Source organism: Sceloporus undulatus, unplaced genomic scaffold (assembly GCF_019175285.1).
Source record: "Sceloporus undulatus isolate JIND9_A2432 ecotype Alabama unplaced genomic scaffold, SceUnd_v1.1 scaffold_14, whole genome shotgun sequence".
Taxonomy (NCBI): domain Eukaryota; kingdom Metazoa; phylum Chordata; class Lepidosauria; order Squamata; family Phrynosomatidae; genus Sceloporus; species Sceloporus undulatus.
Genome location: NW_024802936.1, coordinates 2398293 through 2416821, shown reverse-complemented (window position 1 = coordinate 2416821; position 18529 = coordinate 2398293). Strand labels below are relative to the sequence as shown.

Sequence of the window (18529 nt, the reverse complement as noted above, 5' to 3'; positions counted from 1 at the left end):
TTGTATTATGTGAAAGGTATTTATTTTTAGATGTTTAATATTTAGTAATTGTTCTTGATGGCCAGGATGATATAGTGGTTTGAGTGGGTTACAGAAGGCCAGGGTTTCAATCCCTGCTCAAGCATGGAGACCCACTGGGTGACACTGGGCAAGTAACACTCTCTTAGTTTCAGAAGAAGGCAACAACCTACCTCTTCGAAATAAATCTTGCAAAGAAAACCCTATTATTGTGTCACCATAAGTTGGAGTAGACTTGAGAACATGCAATGGCAATAGTATTTATTCTTGATTTACTTCCATCCTGCTATAATCTCAGCCTTCATGGACAGGTCTTCTGTAACATGTCCCCTGGAGGTTTGCTCTGGTGTAGAAGGAAGTTAGCATTTCATGCTATGCATTGGGTGAATGTGCATCCCAGGAGGGTCTTCTGTTTGAAAAGGTGTCAAAGGCTGTTCAGTCCAAGTCTTGTTTAAATATGAAAGAGCTTAACAGGGATAAGTTGGGGCTTTGATGTTGGCCATCAGCAATTAATGCCTGGGCAGGAAACCAAGCAGACAACCAGCCAATCAACACCTGGATAGCAGACAGTAGTTAGTACTTGAACATAGTCTGTCCCAGTGTGATGAAAAGTACATTTTCCAAATTTGCATCTTTAAATATTGGCAAATTTTATGCTTATTTCTGCCCTATTTTGTCTTTCTTTGACAATGGATAAATGGTTCATTTAGCCAACTATGATCAGGCTTCAGTTTTTGTAAGAATGCTGCAAGAATCTCTGCTAGAAAGCTGAGGATTGTATATCTGAAGTTTGCAAGTAGTCATGTGCTCTGGTAGAATCCATATATTAGCTTGCCTACATGCTGAAGTTATAATGAAGCTTGACTTAACATGATACTCGAACAGCAGTGACGTTGCTTGGAAACAGATATTTCCATTGAGACTGGTACCTAAACCTTCAGGGAAGGTCAATGTACAAACAGTTCCTTTAAAATACTTTAAATATTTTGTTTTGCTTCCTAAAATATACCTAGGGGATATTAACTGAGAATATTCTGAGAACCAATTCATCCTGATTTTATTAAATTATATGGAAACTCAAAGTGTTATGCTTTTCTCCTTGAAATGCTGTCCAGCAGAATTATTCCAAGTGGTAAGGGACCAAAATGAGGTTGTCAGAGATCAAGACCGTAACACGCAGTTACTGCCTGTTATAATTTTGCTAGGCACTTAGAATAGAAAATTATACATTTTTGCTCAGAACTTGATGTGACAGCTACTGTAGAGGCTGGAGAAGGGTCCAGTGTTTAGTCTGCTCAGATTTCTTGGGATCAATTTCAGTTTGTGGAGCCTGATAATGTGGACATGATGCTTGAATTTTAAGTGCGATCCTTGCTGTTTTGGAGTGGAAGTCCCACCAAAACAGCATTTTAAAGTGTTGCATTTAGTTATTCTGAGTTTTTTTCCCAATTAAAAATACGAGGAGGGTTTGATCAAAACGTGGGGAGTAGTGAAGCTTCTAGGAGCCACACTGTCCTCCTTGGGCCACATGCTGTCTGTAGGCTACATGATTCCCACCCCTAATTTAGATACTACAAGAGTCAAGACCAATGAACATGCCTTTAAAAAATTAACTTGTTCAGGCCCTATTGTAATAATGAGACTAACAAGTGTTTCCTTGAGAGAGAGAGAAAAAAAATCTACTGTTGTTTCCTTTTTTAAAAAAATCTATACACAGGCACATTTAAGGCAGAAGCTGCAAAGTTACAATATTCTATAAAGTGTGGAATGCTATAAAAAGTCAATATCCTTTTGATCCTTAGGGCATATACATTGTTGAAACAACTGGTTCACATATATCCTTATGGTCAAATATGCATAAGTCCACTGTCTTTAGACTCCACTAGTCTTGTATTTTTGGCACCAGGGTGTTATGAAGGAGTAAAAGGGCAAAAGCAACTCCCCGACCCTTTGAGAAGACTCTGCTATAATGAATATTCTCTGTCAGTATTTTTTAGAGTGCTGAAAAGCTTATTCAAGCCATTGTCATATGTTTCTACAAGTGTGTTGGCATGACATCCATCTTTTGTGTCAGAATGGCTATGTCACAGCTATTTATTCTCTGAAAGATAATAGTCCAGACATACATGCAGTGTGCAACTTATAAATCATGCCTCAACTATTTCTACACAGTCAGCTTGCATCTTTCTGCTGGCAGCTGATTTGCCAGAGAGAGGGTGTATTTTATTTAAAAAACACACACATCAAAAGGCTATCTAGAGAGCTGAAATATTTGCTGCTCACTGTCCTGGCTGCAAGCCAACAGACCGAGTTGGGTTCAGACTTATATGAAGTTGAAGAGCTAAATTAGGAATGGTCTGACTGAATTCACTCAGCTAAATCACCCCCTTTTATGTTTCAGTCCTATATGCACACTTGCTTGGGACAAAATCCCATTGGACTCAAGTGCTGTAGCATGTAGTGCTAAACATTGATTTCCACAATAAAAATATAAATATGAACAAAGTATTAAGGAAATTAATACTTTGATTATGATTATATATATTAAAATCATGATGATAAATATTTGTATATTGTATGTTGTTTGTGTGACTTCAAGACATTTTTTACTTCTGGTGTTCAGAGGAGGTTTTCCATTGCTTTCCCCAGAGGCTGAGGAATGTGACTTGCCCAAGGTCACCCAGTGGGTTTCATGGGGTAGCTGGGAATCAAACCCTGGTCTCCAGAGTCATAGTCCAACACTCACACCACTATGCCTCATTGGCTATCATGTATTGTATACATGATACCAATGCTATAGAAATCATCATGGACATGAGTCAGACTCTATCAGATACAGAACAGGATGCAGAATGAGTACAAAATCAAATCATTTGCATGATGATTACATGGACAGGGAGTTTTAGTCAAAACTGAAATAGATATATAACTAGTATGATATTAATTTTGCATTGGATGGTTATGTTATCATACATATATGATAATACTGGTTATAGCACATATATAATTATACTAGTAGTAATGATCTGACGTAAAATACACTTGTCGTACATTGACAAGCATGGGATTGGTAATGCTGATATTGCAGAAGTAACAAGCAAAAAAGGTAATCTCATACATAGGCAGCAGAATAGAATATGTGACAAAGTATCTTCTCAAATAAGCAGCAGCCCCACTAGAGCGTCTGTGTTTTGATGGACACATCTGTGGAGTTTCACTAATAGGCAAATATCTTTTATTTTTTTACACCTCTTCTTTATTTAACAATGTTTCAACCAGTCTGAGCTTGTTATCATTTTTGTAATGTAATCCCAGAATCATTAGGGAGATAGAAGCTATGTAGTTGCATAAGAGATATGGCTGCTGCCACCATTTGTCAAAATAGCATGACATTTTAGGAAGGAGGCTGGGCTGTATTGGTCTCGAATTCCCATAAATAAGCTGAAGTAATGTGTTTGTATCCTGGAAAACATCCAGATTTGATCAGTAATGATGTTCACCCTCACATTTTCTTTGCTGAAAAATATTCTTCATTTGACTTGAAACTCAAGACTCTAGTTGGTGCGTATTATGTTTTTATTTAACTTGAAAGTGACAATTGCATTTTAAGAAATTCCACATTCAGAAATAATTCTGGATCCTAAGTTTTAAAACATCAGTAGATCCCTTAGCTGAAGAATTAGAATCAAATTACAAGGGAAGTTCAGTCAGATGTAGGATCATCATAGTGGGACTACAGTAGATTCAGCAAAGGTATTTTCCCCAGCTATTGCATTTACCTTTTACCTTAGTACAGTCCCATTCAAATTTCTTTGAAACTCACCTGCTGTACCCAACACTTAGGTATGCTCTGCAGTTAGCAGATTCCTTCTCACTATATGTTCTTTGAACTTATAAGCATCTTCTCACACCACAAAATGCCATTTTGTGTCACTATACAAAATAATATTTATGTCACATATATATCATTTTCATGGCTGCACCATTCATGGGTCTATCAAGTAAGAATATTTTATTCCCATTACCAACATATTCCTTTTATCAAAACATTTGACAAATTACTTAGCAGAGACATTTTTTTCCTGATGAGGGTCTTTCTATGTTATTCTTCCATTTTCTTCTTATCAGCAGATGCCAGGGTCTTTAATCACAACCTTCCTGTTTTACTGTAGCTTCACAGTGAGCAAGATGAAAGGTGTATCACACAAAACTCTGTGATTTTCCACCACAGTTGTTTATTTAGCTTCATTGGTGGTCCTAGTTTAGAGGAGTTCATAGGTTCAGGCACATCATATGACTCTGGGATCTCAATGAATATGACTAAGGACTTTATCACATGCAGCTTTTAAATCACCATAAAAGTTCAACAATAGCGCCTTTGGCAATGCCTATCACGTGATGATACCTCCCACTCATTGCTGTCTTGTCTTCCAATCATGGATAGCCTATGCCTTGCAATTGATGAGGAAAACCTGTCAATAAGCTCCCAATCACTCAGGGATAGTGTTAGCTCACAGGTGTTGTAAATTATCTTGTTGCAGTTCCAGGATTGTGTGGTCATATGGTGCCAGTGTCTTCTCCATTCCCTGTCCCCCTCTCCTTCACTATTCCAGAACAGCTATTTTTGTTTTGTTTTGTTTTGTTTTTTGGCTAAATCAATTAGCACAACTCCAGAATTGCATTAAAACACACACATGAAAGTCATGCTGAGTAGGGCATAGGGCAGAGAGTCGGGGTTAAGGACAAAGGTGGAAGAGAATGTGCAGGACCAGGAACACCCCGACCCTGGTCATGCTAACCAAGAGACATGTGTTAGGGAGTACTCTCAAACTGGTATATATCCTCTTCCTTCATTAATGTGATCACAGCAAGAACAGAGGTCTGGTGATAAAGTCCTATGTTATTTAATTTTCATGCCAAGAATTATACTGATAACGGATATACAGTACTATAGTAGAAATTAATATAGAATTGTACATAGTTGTTCAGTATCTTGCTCTACTGTAATTATAACAAAAGTGCTATGACTAAGGAGATTATTGCATGGATAAATAACCTGACTGCTCCGTAACGCAATACAGTTAGGTTGCAGGATGCAGGCAGGTATTATCACTCGTAATTTGCTGCCGATTCCACTAGGCAGCTGCATCCCGGTTGCAAACAGTTCAGCCATAGGAACCTCACTGTGTGATTGTGGGCAAGTCACTCTCTGCCTAAGAAGAAGGCAATGGTAAACTACCTCTGAATAAATCTTGCCAAGAAAACCCTAGGATAGGGTTGCCATAAGTCAGAGACAACTTAAGGGCACATCCATGATAGGCATACTTACTCCCATATTCCCAACAGGAAATAAAGTGTGGCATTACTTTCAGAGCCACATCACCACATAGCAAGGACACAGCCATCTGGAACTACCAGAGTCCTAATGAGGATGCACACAAATTAGATTTTGTTTTGTACCAGGAAAAAGAAAAGGGAATTTTGTTTTGAGAAATAACCCTGGAATTACAGGAGGAAGATGGAACAGCAGTAACCTCATACAAAAAGCCCCACTCTTTGCTGTTGCTATCAAACCTCTATTGCACTACATAAGTCCACTGCAAAAAAGACCTAAATTAGGATCCAACCAGTGCACAACTTTGATTAGTTGAAGACCTCCTGTTGCTTTCCTGTATTTGCCTTTCTCTGTTTCAGATTAAAATGACATTAAGGGGTTGTATATCTGAAATTTAAACTAACGTTAAATAGTAAGTGATTTAACATGTTTTTATGTTACAAAAGTATCTATCCAATGTGTGATTATTATTTTTTTATTCTTATGGTTGCAGACAAACCTATGTTAGTGGGATTACAGACACTGAAGAAGAAAGAATTAAGGAAAGTGCTGCATATGTTGCCAGAAGGAACCTTATGGCAACTGGAGAAGGAATTACTTCAGTCCATAAGGAAAAGTCATCTTCTGTAGAAGAAGAAACACATGAGAAGAAGTCAAGAAAAATAGCAATCCGAGAGACAGCTGAACGAATGTCTCTAAAGAAAACGGTATTAAATCACGTTCATCTATGTAGTGATGATGGCTCTTTTTTGGGAGGGAAAGAGGGGTAAAAGTACTGCCAACAACGGGACATGATGCTTCTGTACTTAAGCACTTTTATGATTTCAGAGGCAGCAAAAATGAAGCATGTTCTTAATTTGTTTGCTGAGATCAGTAGGACAGAAAAGTGCTTCTGTATGGCTAGAGCTAGATTATGACCATAGTTCCTTAAATTCTGATATTTAAATATATAACAGAATGATTTCTGTAGGAAATACTGTAATTTAACAGATTTAGAGGACTCCAAGGAATGTTAAAATCTCAGCATTCATCATACGAACACTTACATTGAAACATACCACAAACAGTTCTTTTCTTTATCATTATGTATATCTGTCATTTTGTATACACTGGCTATATTCATTGTCATAAAACAATGAGTGAGCCCTGTGGCATTAAAAAAATTAGCACACTGTTCTGAAGGAATACATTTTGTGCCCTAGAACAGACTTCATCAAATGAATGGATGAATCTCTGTCATTCTTTGTCACAATTAAGTCCAGGCTCAAGGCTGGAGTGGGAGAAAAATAAAAACAGCATATTGTATATACTCATGCATAAGTCTAGAAATGTTAGTCAAAAAAATTAACCCAAAAAACCTGAGTCAACTTATCCACCGCTCAATGTAAATATGATACCCCTTTCCTCCATCCAGCCATTAATGTGAGCACAAACAGTTGTAACCTGCTGGAATTTTGTAATTTATTTGGCATTGTTTTACTTTACTTCATCCTTTAGATCCTTTGTTATATACGCCTAAACACATGTCCCTAAGGTCTACCCTCAATTTATCCACAGGTCATATCAAAATCCATAATTTTGACCCCAAAACCTGCCCTCGACTGAAGTCAACTCATAGTCAAATATATACAGTAATTTTGTTTCAAATTAGATCTTTTTAAGTAGCTTGCTTTTATGCACTCTGAAGAGGAATGGGATGAAATTCTACTGCATCCCATTTTAAGCAGTGTTTATCATGTGACATAAAAATGACCAGAACACTTTGATTTAACCCCCCCCCCCCAGCCGCCTTTTTTGTATGTGGCTAAATTGATGCATCTCAATTGTCATACTATTGCCTACCCAAACCTCTGCTTCCATGTAGTCCTGTACCTATATTGCTATGGTAATGTATGGGACTGGCAAACAGGGAGATCACTTGGATTGCATAATTACTTCCATATGAACACTTCACTTTTAGTAGTTAAAATGTGATGGATACAAATATCTGCAGTGTTTGAACATAAGAGTACTGTTTGATTTTTTTTTAAGTAAAAAAAAATCTAGGACATGACAATGTCAGAGTCATACCCTCTCCCCACATGTTTTGATCTCACACAGATTGACCAAACAAGCACTGATGAAAGAATGCATTCCTACACATGTGTATGTTTGTCATTGTGAATATATATTGCCCTAGACAAAAGAATCTATCTTCTCTATCATGAAACTACAGTGTGTCTAGATGATAAATTTTAAGAGTAAATCCTTGCCTTCCAGTTAAGAGAGACAGAGGAATTTCACAGAAAACTGAATGAAGATAGCCTGCTACATGCTCCAGAATTTATTATTAAGCCTCGTTCACACACTATTTGGGAAAAACAGAATGTCAAATTTCACTGCACTGTGACTGGCTGGCCAGAACCTCGTCTTACATGGTAGGCCCACTTCTTTCTCAACATTATAAATTGTTGATTATATATGTGCATTTTAAAATAGGGAAAATAAAAATGAAGCTAGTTGTATATTTTACTGAAAGAGATAATCAAATTGATGCCCAGAAAAGTTATTCTGTCTGTTAATCATTATCTTTGTTTGTGTATGAAACCATTCACACTGCTAAACATGTTTATTTTATTTGTCATTTTGAATTTCAGGACAAGCACATATGTGATAATCTGCATCTGGTTTTTATTCTTGCTACATTGTGAAAAGGGCTTGAATATATATATATATATATATTCTTTGAAGGGTCTGTAAATTCATGTGGAAAAGACAATGGTATTCAATACAATCCAAGTATGGGAGTTGCAGTATACATATGGAGTCATCTTCCATCTCTTTGCGTATACACATTTTAAAAAAATTCAAGGATAACTTGCAACATAAAATCTAAAAAGGAATCAAAATGCCTTCCTAATGTGTCTTAATGGAGAAAGGTATATAAATTACATGCTTTACATGTGCAAACTGATGTTACATTAAATTAAATCAAATATAAATGCTATATAAATGTAGAAAGACATAAGCAGAGATTCCAAATATAATAATTTACTGAACATTGGGATTCTATTGGCTATTTAGCCAGCAATTCTAAGCATGTTTTCTTGGGAACATTGCACTTACTGAGCCTTACTTTCAACTAAACAGGCATAAATTTACACTGTATGCAGTTAGATACCATTGGAAAGAATGAAGGTTGGGCTCTGAACAGGTGTTTTGCTCTGGGATATGAAATACAATGGACCTGATCTGACAGCCTTCATTCATCCCTTGTTAAGCAAGTGTCATTCACATGCTCCAATGAAACAGCACTTGTGTGAGCATGGAGAAGTGATAAATACTGTAAATGCAAAAGCTTCTGTGGGCTCTTTCAAATAAATTATTGTATTATATTGTGAAATTAATCCTTTATTAGCATCACTAAATATCACGGGGGGGGGGGGAAGTGGAGATATAGAAGCTCTAAGTTATTTGACACCATGAACATATGCACAAAGTGTTAGCACATCATTATAGTGAGAGCCTTACAGTCCCAGATTAGCAAATGACTTGCCCCTCCTGGACTTTTGCATATCAGATTAAATGGTCTTTTATTTCTGGGACTTTTTATTTCTGGTCACAAAGGCCTAAATCCTAGAGTAGACTACTGAATAAGTGGAATTTACGCCTGTGTTAATTTAACAGGTTCCTTAGATTTAGACCAAATAATTGCTTTCCTTCTGAACCTTAACACAAAGAGGCAAAGGAATAAAGAGTATTAGAGATAACATAGACCTTGTTCGCACCAGCCTGGAAGGCCAGACTTGGGGCAGAGTTAGGGTGTCACGTCCAGATGACACATGCCCCGACTCCACCCCCAGGGTGCCATGATGCCATGCACCGCTCCACATGGCGTGTGGCATCATGGTGCCACATGATGCAATGCCAAACGAGCACCATATAGCCAGGCCGCTGTGGCTATGCTGCCTTTTTGAGGGTGCAAAGGAGCTCTACAGACTGCCCCTAAGAGACGGCCTGCAGCCGCTCCTTTGTGTGCCGGATTGGGGCTGCAGCAACCGCACACTGCAGTCCCAATCTAGCTTTTGCAGGGCACGAAAAGAAGCTGAAAAAAAAGTGGTGCCTTTTTGCGCCGCGCAAAGGGCGCCATAGCTGTGGCAGAGCAGCTATATGGCTCTCCTTCAGTGCTGCGTCATATGGATGCAGTGCCAGAAGCACCATGATGCCATGCACCATGTGGAGCGGCACGCAGCATCATGGTGCCCAGGGGTGGAGTCGGGGTGTGCATCATCTGGACACGATGCCCCAACTCCGCCCCCAGACCAGCCTTTTAGGCCAGTCTGTAGAGGACCAAAAAGGAGCTGCTTTTTTACCAAGAGTTTAGCATGTGATAAACTCCATTTTCACTTGGCCATGCGTGTCCCCTGCCCATGCCCAGAACGGCAACAAAAGTGTGTGTGATAAGTCAAAACATCCTCTTCAAAGCAAAATAGCAGAGAATTTGTTTCAGTCAGCACTAAATACTGAAATCTAGGAAGCTTATGCCATTAACAAGTAAGCCATCTTACCTCTTCCGGCTTGAATTCAGGATTCAGGATGTCCCCGGATGTTATCATACCTAAATCGGTGCCTATCTAGCCGGGATGCCACTGCTCAGATGCACCTCGGGTTGAAGACTCACTCAGCCAGCACTTTTTTAAAGTCGGGGAGTTTTTTTAAAAAGCCAAAAGTGACATCACATCAGTTCTTTGGGAGCAATTTTTGGCTATCATTTCAGGGTTTGGAAAGATGGGGGTTAAGACAAACAAATTGCTGCAATTACAGGTAATTCTTGGGTGTTTGGAGTGATTTGGGGAGTTAAAATAATCTGCAAAATTAGCATAAAGGAATTGAAGGGGTCCCTGGTGTCATGGTGTGAGGTATAGTATAGATTTCTAAGTACCAAAGTACCTAATCAAATTAATCAGGACAAAACAAATGAAGCAGCACATTTCCAATTTATTAGCTACAGTCTTGCAAAAAGGGGTGTCTCAGGCAAGTAGTCTTATCTGTCCCAAGTTTTACACAATATTTATAAGGCATTTTCTGTTGCAGTTTATCTCAATTTTCATAAGCTGATATACAAACTTTTAGAAACTCCCATTACATATGTATTTTCCACACCTTCTTCATACTACTTCATACAATGCATGTCCATTTAAATTAGTTATTATAGATTCATGGGTATGTTACTAATATTCATAAACCTCATTAGGCATGCTCAGAAGAGAAAATCTCTTGAACTCTAGTTTACCTTTTAGAAAAAGTGAAATCTATTGCAGTTAACTATAGCCTAAGCTTGTGATTTGTCCTCCAAAACTCCCACCTCTTTATTTATCTTGTTGGCCTTGTCTGTCAGCTGAAAAGAATGTGTGTTGCTTTGAAGCTTGTACACCCCAAATTGTTACAACTTCAGTGCTAGCTATTCCTTTATCTTAAACTAAAAAAAACAAAAAACATTGAGTCTGTATTCTTGGCACATTATTAAAAGATGTTTTGCAAGGGTTGAAGAATTTAAAAGGTAACCATCTTCTTATCTGGGGCCTGAGGTCCAAACACTCTTTATAGCGGATATGTGTATGTGGTGTGTATTTTAAAAACCATTCCTGTCTTTTATATGGGGCCTATCTAAAGCCTAAACTCTTAATTTTATTTCTACTTGCTTCATATATACCCCCCCACACACACACACATATCTATATATGAACATATATTTATTTGTATGTTAAATCCAAATATTCATTTTCCTCACCTGGGTGCTTGAGGGGCTTGACAAATATGGCTAGGGGCCATAGGCAGCTCAGAGGTTGGTCTCATGCAAGCATGCTTCACTGGGTTCATCATGGCGTCCCTACAAGCTTTATTAAATAGACCATGGATATACTTCACTATATGATGCAGAGGGAAAAGATGAGGAGGGTAGTCTCAGTGTTACTGTCTCTGAACTGTTCCTTGCTCCCTCCAAGGAAGAGGGCACACATCAGCATGTGGAAGATCCAAAATTGCTGTTTAAAAAGTGAAGTGCTTTTTTTCTCCTCACCTCCTTCGCTGTTTTATGCCCATACTGTAACTGTTAATTCAGTGCAAATGCTAAATAGTACAGAATCTGCTAACAGCTCCAACTCTTGGCTTTGGAATTCAGTTTAGCACCGTTTATTTTTTAACACATGCACCTTTGTGTGGGTATGCTGCTTTTCATTCTTCAAAACAGATGCTGAAGACTGATATATAAGAAGCAATGTTAGTTATGACTTGTTCTGGAAGAGCAAAAAATACATTTGGATACAGTCCACATGGTGTCACTTCATTGTTTATCAAAATGGATTGTGCCACTAATACATTACTTCTTTTTCATTCTCTTTTTTTGTTTTGTTTTTTATCAAATGGAAAAATGACATGCTTTAATGTAACAATTTCAGCTGTCACTATTTCTTGTTGCAGGAAAAATCAGTATATCAAAAGTAAGAAAATGGATCTGTTGTGTGCAATATTCAAAATTTATTTCACATGTATAGATGTTTGTATCTCCATCATATGATCTATAACTGAAATAAATCAAAATACTGTAAAATATGTTAAATGAAAACTAGCCTAATTGTAGCATAACAGCAGTATCTGCGGGCCATAAACGTTAATGAGAAAAAATATCAGCTGACCAGTTTCTCCAAAGTCTGAACAAAAGGAGAGAGTTTAATGCTGCTTAACATAATTAAGGAAGTCAGATCAGTCCTCCTGGGGAAAAATTTCCCATTATCTAGGTGCCATTACTGAGTAGGTCCTGTCTTGTGTAATCGCCTACTATACCTTAAATGATGAGGAGAAACAAAGCAGAAGGTTGTTAAGTAAATGGGCAGTTTCAAATGAGAGAGAGTAAATGAGAGTCAGGGTAGTGTCGTGCTTTGAGTATTGGACTATAGATGTAGAAATAATGCAGCTTAACATCATGGCTCCATCCTAAGGAATTGTGGGATTTGTAGTTTTGCAGTCGTAGTTTCCATTGTTAAAAAGGCAGGTCCACAGAGAGCTTTTTTCAGAGACAGGTTCATCCTGGTCATTATCAGGTCATGAGTGACAAAGGCACTCAAGTTTCTTGAAGCCAACTCCATTCTCGATCCCTTTCAGTCTGGTTTCCGCCCAAGGCATTCTACAGAGACAGCTCTCACTAAGATCTCGAATGACCTTTTACAGGCCAAGGCTAATGGCCTTTACTCTGTTCTCATTCTTCTCGATTTGTCTGCAGCCTTTGACACTGTTGATCACTGTCTCCTAATTGACATACTCTCTGACCTTGGGTTCTCAGACTCTGTTCTCAACTGGTTTAGATCTTACTTGTCTGGCAGATCTTTTGCAGTAGTTGCAGGGGGTCTGACTTCTTCTCCTGTTCCCTTATCTGTTGGAGTTCCCCAGGGCTCTGTTCTGGGTCCCCTTCTGTTTTCTCTCTACACACTGTCCTTAGGAAAACTCATCAGCTCTTTTGGTTTTTCCTACCATCTGTATGCCGATGACACCCAGCTGTATCTTTCTGCCCCTGACCTTTCTCCAAGGCTTGAACAGCAAGTCTCATCTTGCCTTACAGCTGTCTCACAGTGGATGCGCCATCGGCGTTTGAAGCTCAACATGTCCAAGACGGAGCTTCTTGTCTTTCCTCCTAAGCCCAAACTTCAACACTCCTTTTCTGTCTCTGTGGACAACATTTCCATTCAACCAGTCCAGCAAGCCCGCAGTCTTGGCTTTATCTTTGACTCTTCTCTGTCGTGTATCCCTCAGATCCAGACCACAGTCAAGGCTTGTAGATTCTTTTTGTACAATATTGCCAAAATCCAACCATATCTCTCCGCCTCTACTGCCAAGATCCTGGTCCATGCCCTAGTGATCTCACGACTGGATTACTGTAATGTCCTCCTGGCTGGGCTTCCTTTTTCTCACCTCCGTCCTTTAATCTCTATCCAGCATTCAGCTGCACACATTATCACTTCCACCCACCGCTCTGACCACATCTCTCCTGTGTTGGCATCCCTTCACTGGCTCCCTCTCCCTTTCCGCATTCAGTATAAGCTCCTGCTGTCGACATTCAAAGCCCTCCATGGACTGGCCCCTCCTTACTTATCAGACCTTCTTTCTCCTCACCTTCCCACCAGGGCCCTCCGTTCTGGTAGTCAAGGGTTCCTGTCCCAGCCCAGGATTTCCTCTGCCCCAGCCCGGATTCGCCCCTTTTCACTTGCTGCCCCTCACTCCTGGAACCTTCTTCCCCCACAAGCAAGAGCCATCACTTCATTAACCAGCTTCAAAACGGAGTTGAAAACCATCCTATTCAGAGAAGCCTTCCCAGGCATCGCATAATTGTCGCTTACTATCTGATGTTCTGTTGTTGGCTGTTTATCGATCCATTTCCTGTATTGCTATGTACTGTATATGCATTATCCTACTTGTGAGTATGTATTTTCCCTGGATAATGATTAACCTTCCATTTTGAAGCCAAGCCCTCCCTACAGTCCATCTGCCTTGGTCCAGGCCTCAGAGGTTGAGAGGAACTGCTGGACCTCTTACCCTTTCCCGTCACCACTCCCTTCTCCTTCTGTGTCATGTCTTTTTAGATTGTAAGCCTGAGGGCAGGGAACCGTCTAACTAAAAGGATTGCATGTACAGCGCTGTGTAAATTTACAGCGCTTCATAAATAAAGGTTAATAATAATAATAATAATAATAATAATAATAATAATAATAAATAATAAAGGCTAGATTCTCCTTATCCAGAATAAGATGACGCTAGCCAACCACCCAGATGGTTAACTCAGCAGCCATCTGGACATTCAAGAATTGTGATAGCTTCATCAGGTGATAGCTGACACCTCCAACCTGTCTAGATGAATTCTCAATTTGCATGTGAATACCAAAGGAGTGGGGGTGGAGGAATAGAAGTAGCTGAAAAGAAGTAGCCAAATTTAGAAGATGTCAAATTGAATGCATCCGTGACTGACATCAAGATAATATAAGAAATTAAGGTTTCACTATACTGATTGGGCTAGATGCATTATGGGCAAATCCACTGAAATAAATAGGGGTCATGGCTGGCATTCAACATGGTAGCAGCAGTCATCCATTAGCACAAAAGGACTTTCTCTCCTCACCTCCTTCCCATTCTGAAATCATCCGTATCATCTGATAATCTGATCTGCAGTGTTCTCTAGCCCTATGGTGCAGATTTTGAGGTTGTAGCCTCTGGTGTAGGAAATTGAATAATTTCCCTCCCAGTTCCACTGATGGAAGTTTTTCTGGATTCTTAATGCTGTTAGTAATGACTAACCTAAATCATACCTAAATACAACCAAATCTGGATTCAATCCATTGCTTCACTCATCTGACTTGAGTCTATCTCTAACCAGATATTTATATGAATAAATGTCTGCTGTGCATGCAGTCTCCCCCTTCCCAATTTTTCTTCTCATGTGTATTACTAGTTAGATGCTTTAAATACTCCCAATCAGCTGTTCAGAATGTGAAGCAGGTGGCTGGATTTAATCACTTAACTTTCCATTCTCAGTTGAACAACTGATAGCTGATGCCACAAGAATGTGATGCAATTTTATTGGGATTTATTAATTTGTATATTACTTTTTTCATGATTATTCATTTGCTTTGTTTCATAGGTATAAAAACAATGTTCCCATCAATGTCCATGCTCATCCTGGCAAGTATGTCATTGAAGGACGCTATGGGATGCATTCTTTGGAAATTAACAAGTAAGAGAATAGCATTTAACTTAAGTAATATTTTCTGTAGTAATTTAGAATTATATAGTAATTTTCATTATATATGTGTGCATGTGTGTGCTTCTCTGAAGGTGGTGGTATAAAGCTACCTATGTCAAATGGATGAATCTGTTGTGAGCGAATCCATTCTGGTTTTTAATCTTTCTCGGAAATTGAATCAAATTGCATAGGTTATAGTTGTATTGAGGCTTCAATTAATGGTTGTCCCCTTGGGCTAGATGTAATGGGCTCAGTCTATTTCTATTATAATAATGATTAATTCACCTGGCATTGTTGTCTATATAATATCGAGGCATGTGTTTTCCTGTAGTTTAAACCTAACTGAAGCTCTGAGTTTTAGGCTTATGGAGAAAAATGGCCAATTTCCAATTTCTTTACCCCTCTTGTCTTAATGAGTCTGGCTATGGAAAGGGGGTCCTTTCGTTAATATTTGTGTGACCTTGCATTTATACAGCTCCATAGTGGTTGTTAATACCAGTTTTCAGAAATGTTTTAATTTTTATATGTGTCATGTAATTTTGATATAAGAATGTAGGTCTGCCTAAGATTTGAGCCTTCAAAGCCACCTGAATCACAGATATTTCTCACCCTCAGACCAGCTCTCTTATTATTCTGTAGTATTGATTTTGTAAAGAATGTTATGATCGTGTCTTACTGGAACAGTTGCCACGTGCATGTTTAACCAGCAACAGATCCTCTTGGTCTAGGGACTTTCACATATTCTGATTTCCCATGACTACAGGGGCCACAAAGAAAACTGCCAATCCTGCTCAAGCTACATATTCTGGGATGCTGTTGCTAGAAGAACAAAACGTGTATATGTTTATGGGATGTAACCCTGGAAAATGTGGGAGGAAGATCTGGATTCAGTTCTCTTTTACCTACTGGGACAATAATAATTTTTCAGAGCTACTAAAATGATATTTATTTGAGTCCATTAAAAGGTGTGATTATTGTGTAATATGATCAAAGAGTTAATATACACGTGTTATTCTATAATGTTTCCATAAAAGAGATGGTGCTGTAATGAAAAGCTAGTAAAAAGTACTCTATAGGATTTAGGAACTGCAACAGTTTACATTATGTGAGCCTAGGGTGTATAGCAAGGATGGGGAAACTTTAAAACTTCAGGTGTTATGTACTTCATATCCCAGAAGATGCACCAGCATGACCAATGGGAGTTGTAAACCAGAATATCTGGGAGATCAAAAGGATCCCACTTCCAGAATACCAATTTAAATCCAATCAAATTGAGTTATTCCCAGGAAATATGCATAGGATACTTAGGATACAAAAGCTTTACTCGGTGAAAGTAAGAATACTACAGGTTTACTTGATTAATTTGATACCAGAGTAAAAGATGCCAGCTAAATCACAATACATTTAAATCACCCATACTTCTGAGTTTGACAGCAAACTAGTAATGCCAACAAAGGCAGAAAGGTAGCTTTCAGATATCTAGTTCTGGTCTTTGAACCCTTGGCAGAAAATACAAAATATTATCTAAAAAGGGTTTGTTCTCTTTATGATGTAGTTCAGTAGTGAGATGGTTGATTTTGTGTGGTAGGTAGCCCATAGTTCTAGAAACCCTTTTATTTTCATATTTCTGAGTTCCTTAAATTCACATTTTTGCACACCTCTGTTAAAATGCAATCTCAGATACATATACTGATGTAGAGTCGTATAACTTTGTTATACTTTGTTATCATGTGTAAATGTTATTTTCCTGCATTTTCCGGCATTACTGAGATTTTGTTATCTTTTCCCTCCTTCTACTACCAAAATAAGAACATCTAAAAAAGAGATGTAATTGTTGTAGAAAAAAATGTAAGCCCTTCAAATTTTTGTAGTTAGGTAGTGATACAACTCATAATACTTACATCAGTGATGGGCAACACAAAATAATAACAGCTTATTATTACATCTAACCCTATTTGACGTTATGCTGCATTTTAAGAACAGCCATATTAATTCAAAAGATCAGTGAAACATTCACCTTCATAGTGGTTTGCCTTAATGCCAAACCATGGTTTTGTGGTATAAAAAAACTCTGGATGGTGTTTTAGGTTCACATGCTCTCTCTGCTGTTTTATTTATTATTTCTTAGTTATAATGAGGTCTAAATTCCCTGAAGGTACCAGATCCCATCTAATTTTGGAAACTAAGAAGAGTCAGGCCTGGCTGGTACTTCATTGGGGGCCACCAAGGAATACCAGGTGCTGTAGGATATATTTCAAAGGAAGACAATGTTAAACCGTTAAAAATTAAAAAATCGTTACGTAAGAAAATCCTATTAAATTCATGGGGTCATAATAAATTGACAGTTGATTGAAGGTACACAAATACACACATTTAGGCCTAAATCAAATGTTATATTGCTGCTGCAACTTCAGTGCAATGGGACTTTCTTCCCTTGCCTACTACAGCCATGAAAGTTCTTTTGGTTCTGAAAAAGGAAAGATGAGAGTATGTGTCTTTGAGAGCCAGGTGTGGTCACTGGTAGAATGGGTATGGAGGTAAATGTGGTAGAGATCTGGTGAGGTGACAGAAGAAAAAGCAATCTGACTGTATAGTTCGTTATCCTGCTTTATGGGCAATCTCTCGGTCATCCCAATATGTTGTATGATAGACCTGTGGGCTTGAAATTTTCGTTGAGGAAATGAGAAAAGATCTGTCTCCCAGGATTAGATTAGGGATAAACATGTCATCCTGGCATGTACCATGCATCCTAAAGACCTGGCCATATGAAGGGGTTATTAGCTCATTTGTGTCCACCAGGATTTTCTGTACACCAGCAAGCTTAAACTGAGGAATGATACAAATAATTATGGTTAGTTGGGTAACATCACCCTAATGAGGTTTTGCATCCTGTTTTCACCAGCTTTTGAATGTGTATTTCTAAAACTGGGTGTTGTGTCAGGACAGGGATTCTCTTGGTATATTACCCACTTCACTGCCCAGAAGTCCCAAACAAATCTGAATATGGTGACCTTGCTGTTTGTTCTGGAGGAGAACAGCATGAATGTTGAGGACTTCCCATTATGATTGGTTTAGGAGACCATGGCAACCATGGGATCTCCTCAGATGTTTTTGGTTTTACACATTCAGTTGGACATACCTTTGGCTTCTTTTCTTTTTCTTTTTTTGTTCTTATGGAAATAAGGTAAGGGTAGTTTACGAATACGAGAATGTAATACATTTCCTGTGTAAAGGAAATTATTACTTCTACTGCTGAGTAGCATGGCTGTAGTGGAGCAGTGTCCTTTCAAAGCATCATGCCACTGCTTGCAGGGAGTACAACAGACTTAAAATTCAAAGGGGTGGTATAAGGTGTGAAACACCAAAAAGAGTATCCTATTTTTCCTCAGAGTAGCTCCTATTTAAGGAAA

The 18529-nt window shown here is 38.5% G+C and overlaps 1 protein-coding gene across 2 annotated transcripts in view; it reads left to right on the top strand.

Moving 5' to 3' along the window:
• LOC121917293 (myomesin-1-like) overlaps positions 1 to 18529 on the top strand; it is a 105389-nt gene that overhangs the window by 27961 nt on the left and 58899 nt on the right. For both annotated transcript variants that reach the window (XM_042443111.1, XM_042443110.1), the window contains exons 4-6: positions 5847 to 6060; positions 7613 to 7770; positions 15018 to 15110. In XM_042443111.1, coding sequence (XP_042299045.1) covers positions 5847 to 6060; positions 7613 to 7770; positions 15018 to 15110 — 465 coding nt within the window. The remainder of the gene's footprint in view (positions 1 to 5846; positions 6061 to 7612; positions 7771 to 15017; positions 15111 to 18529) is intronic.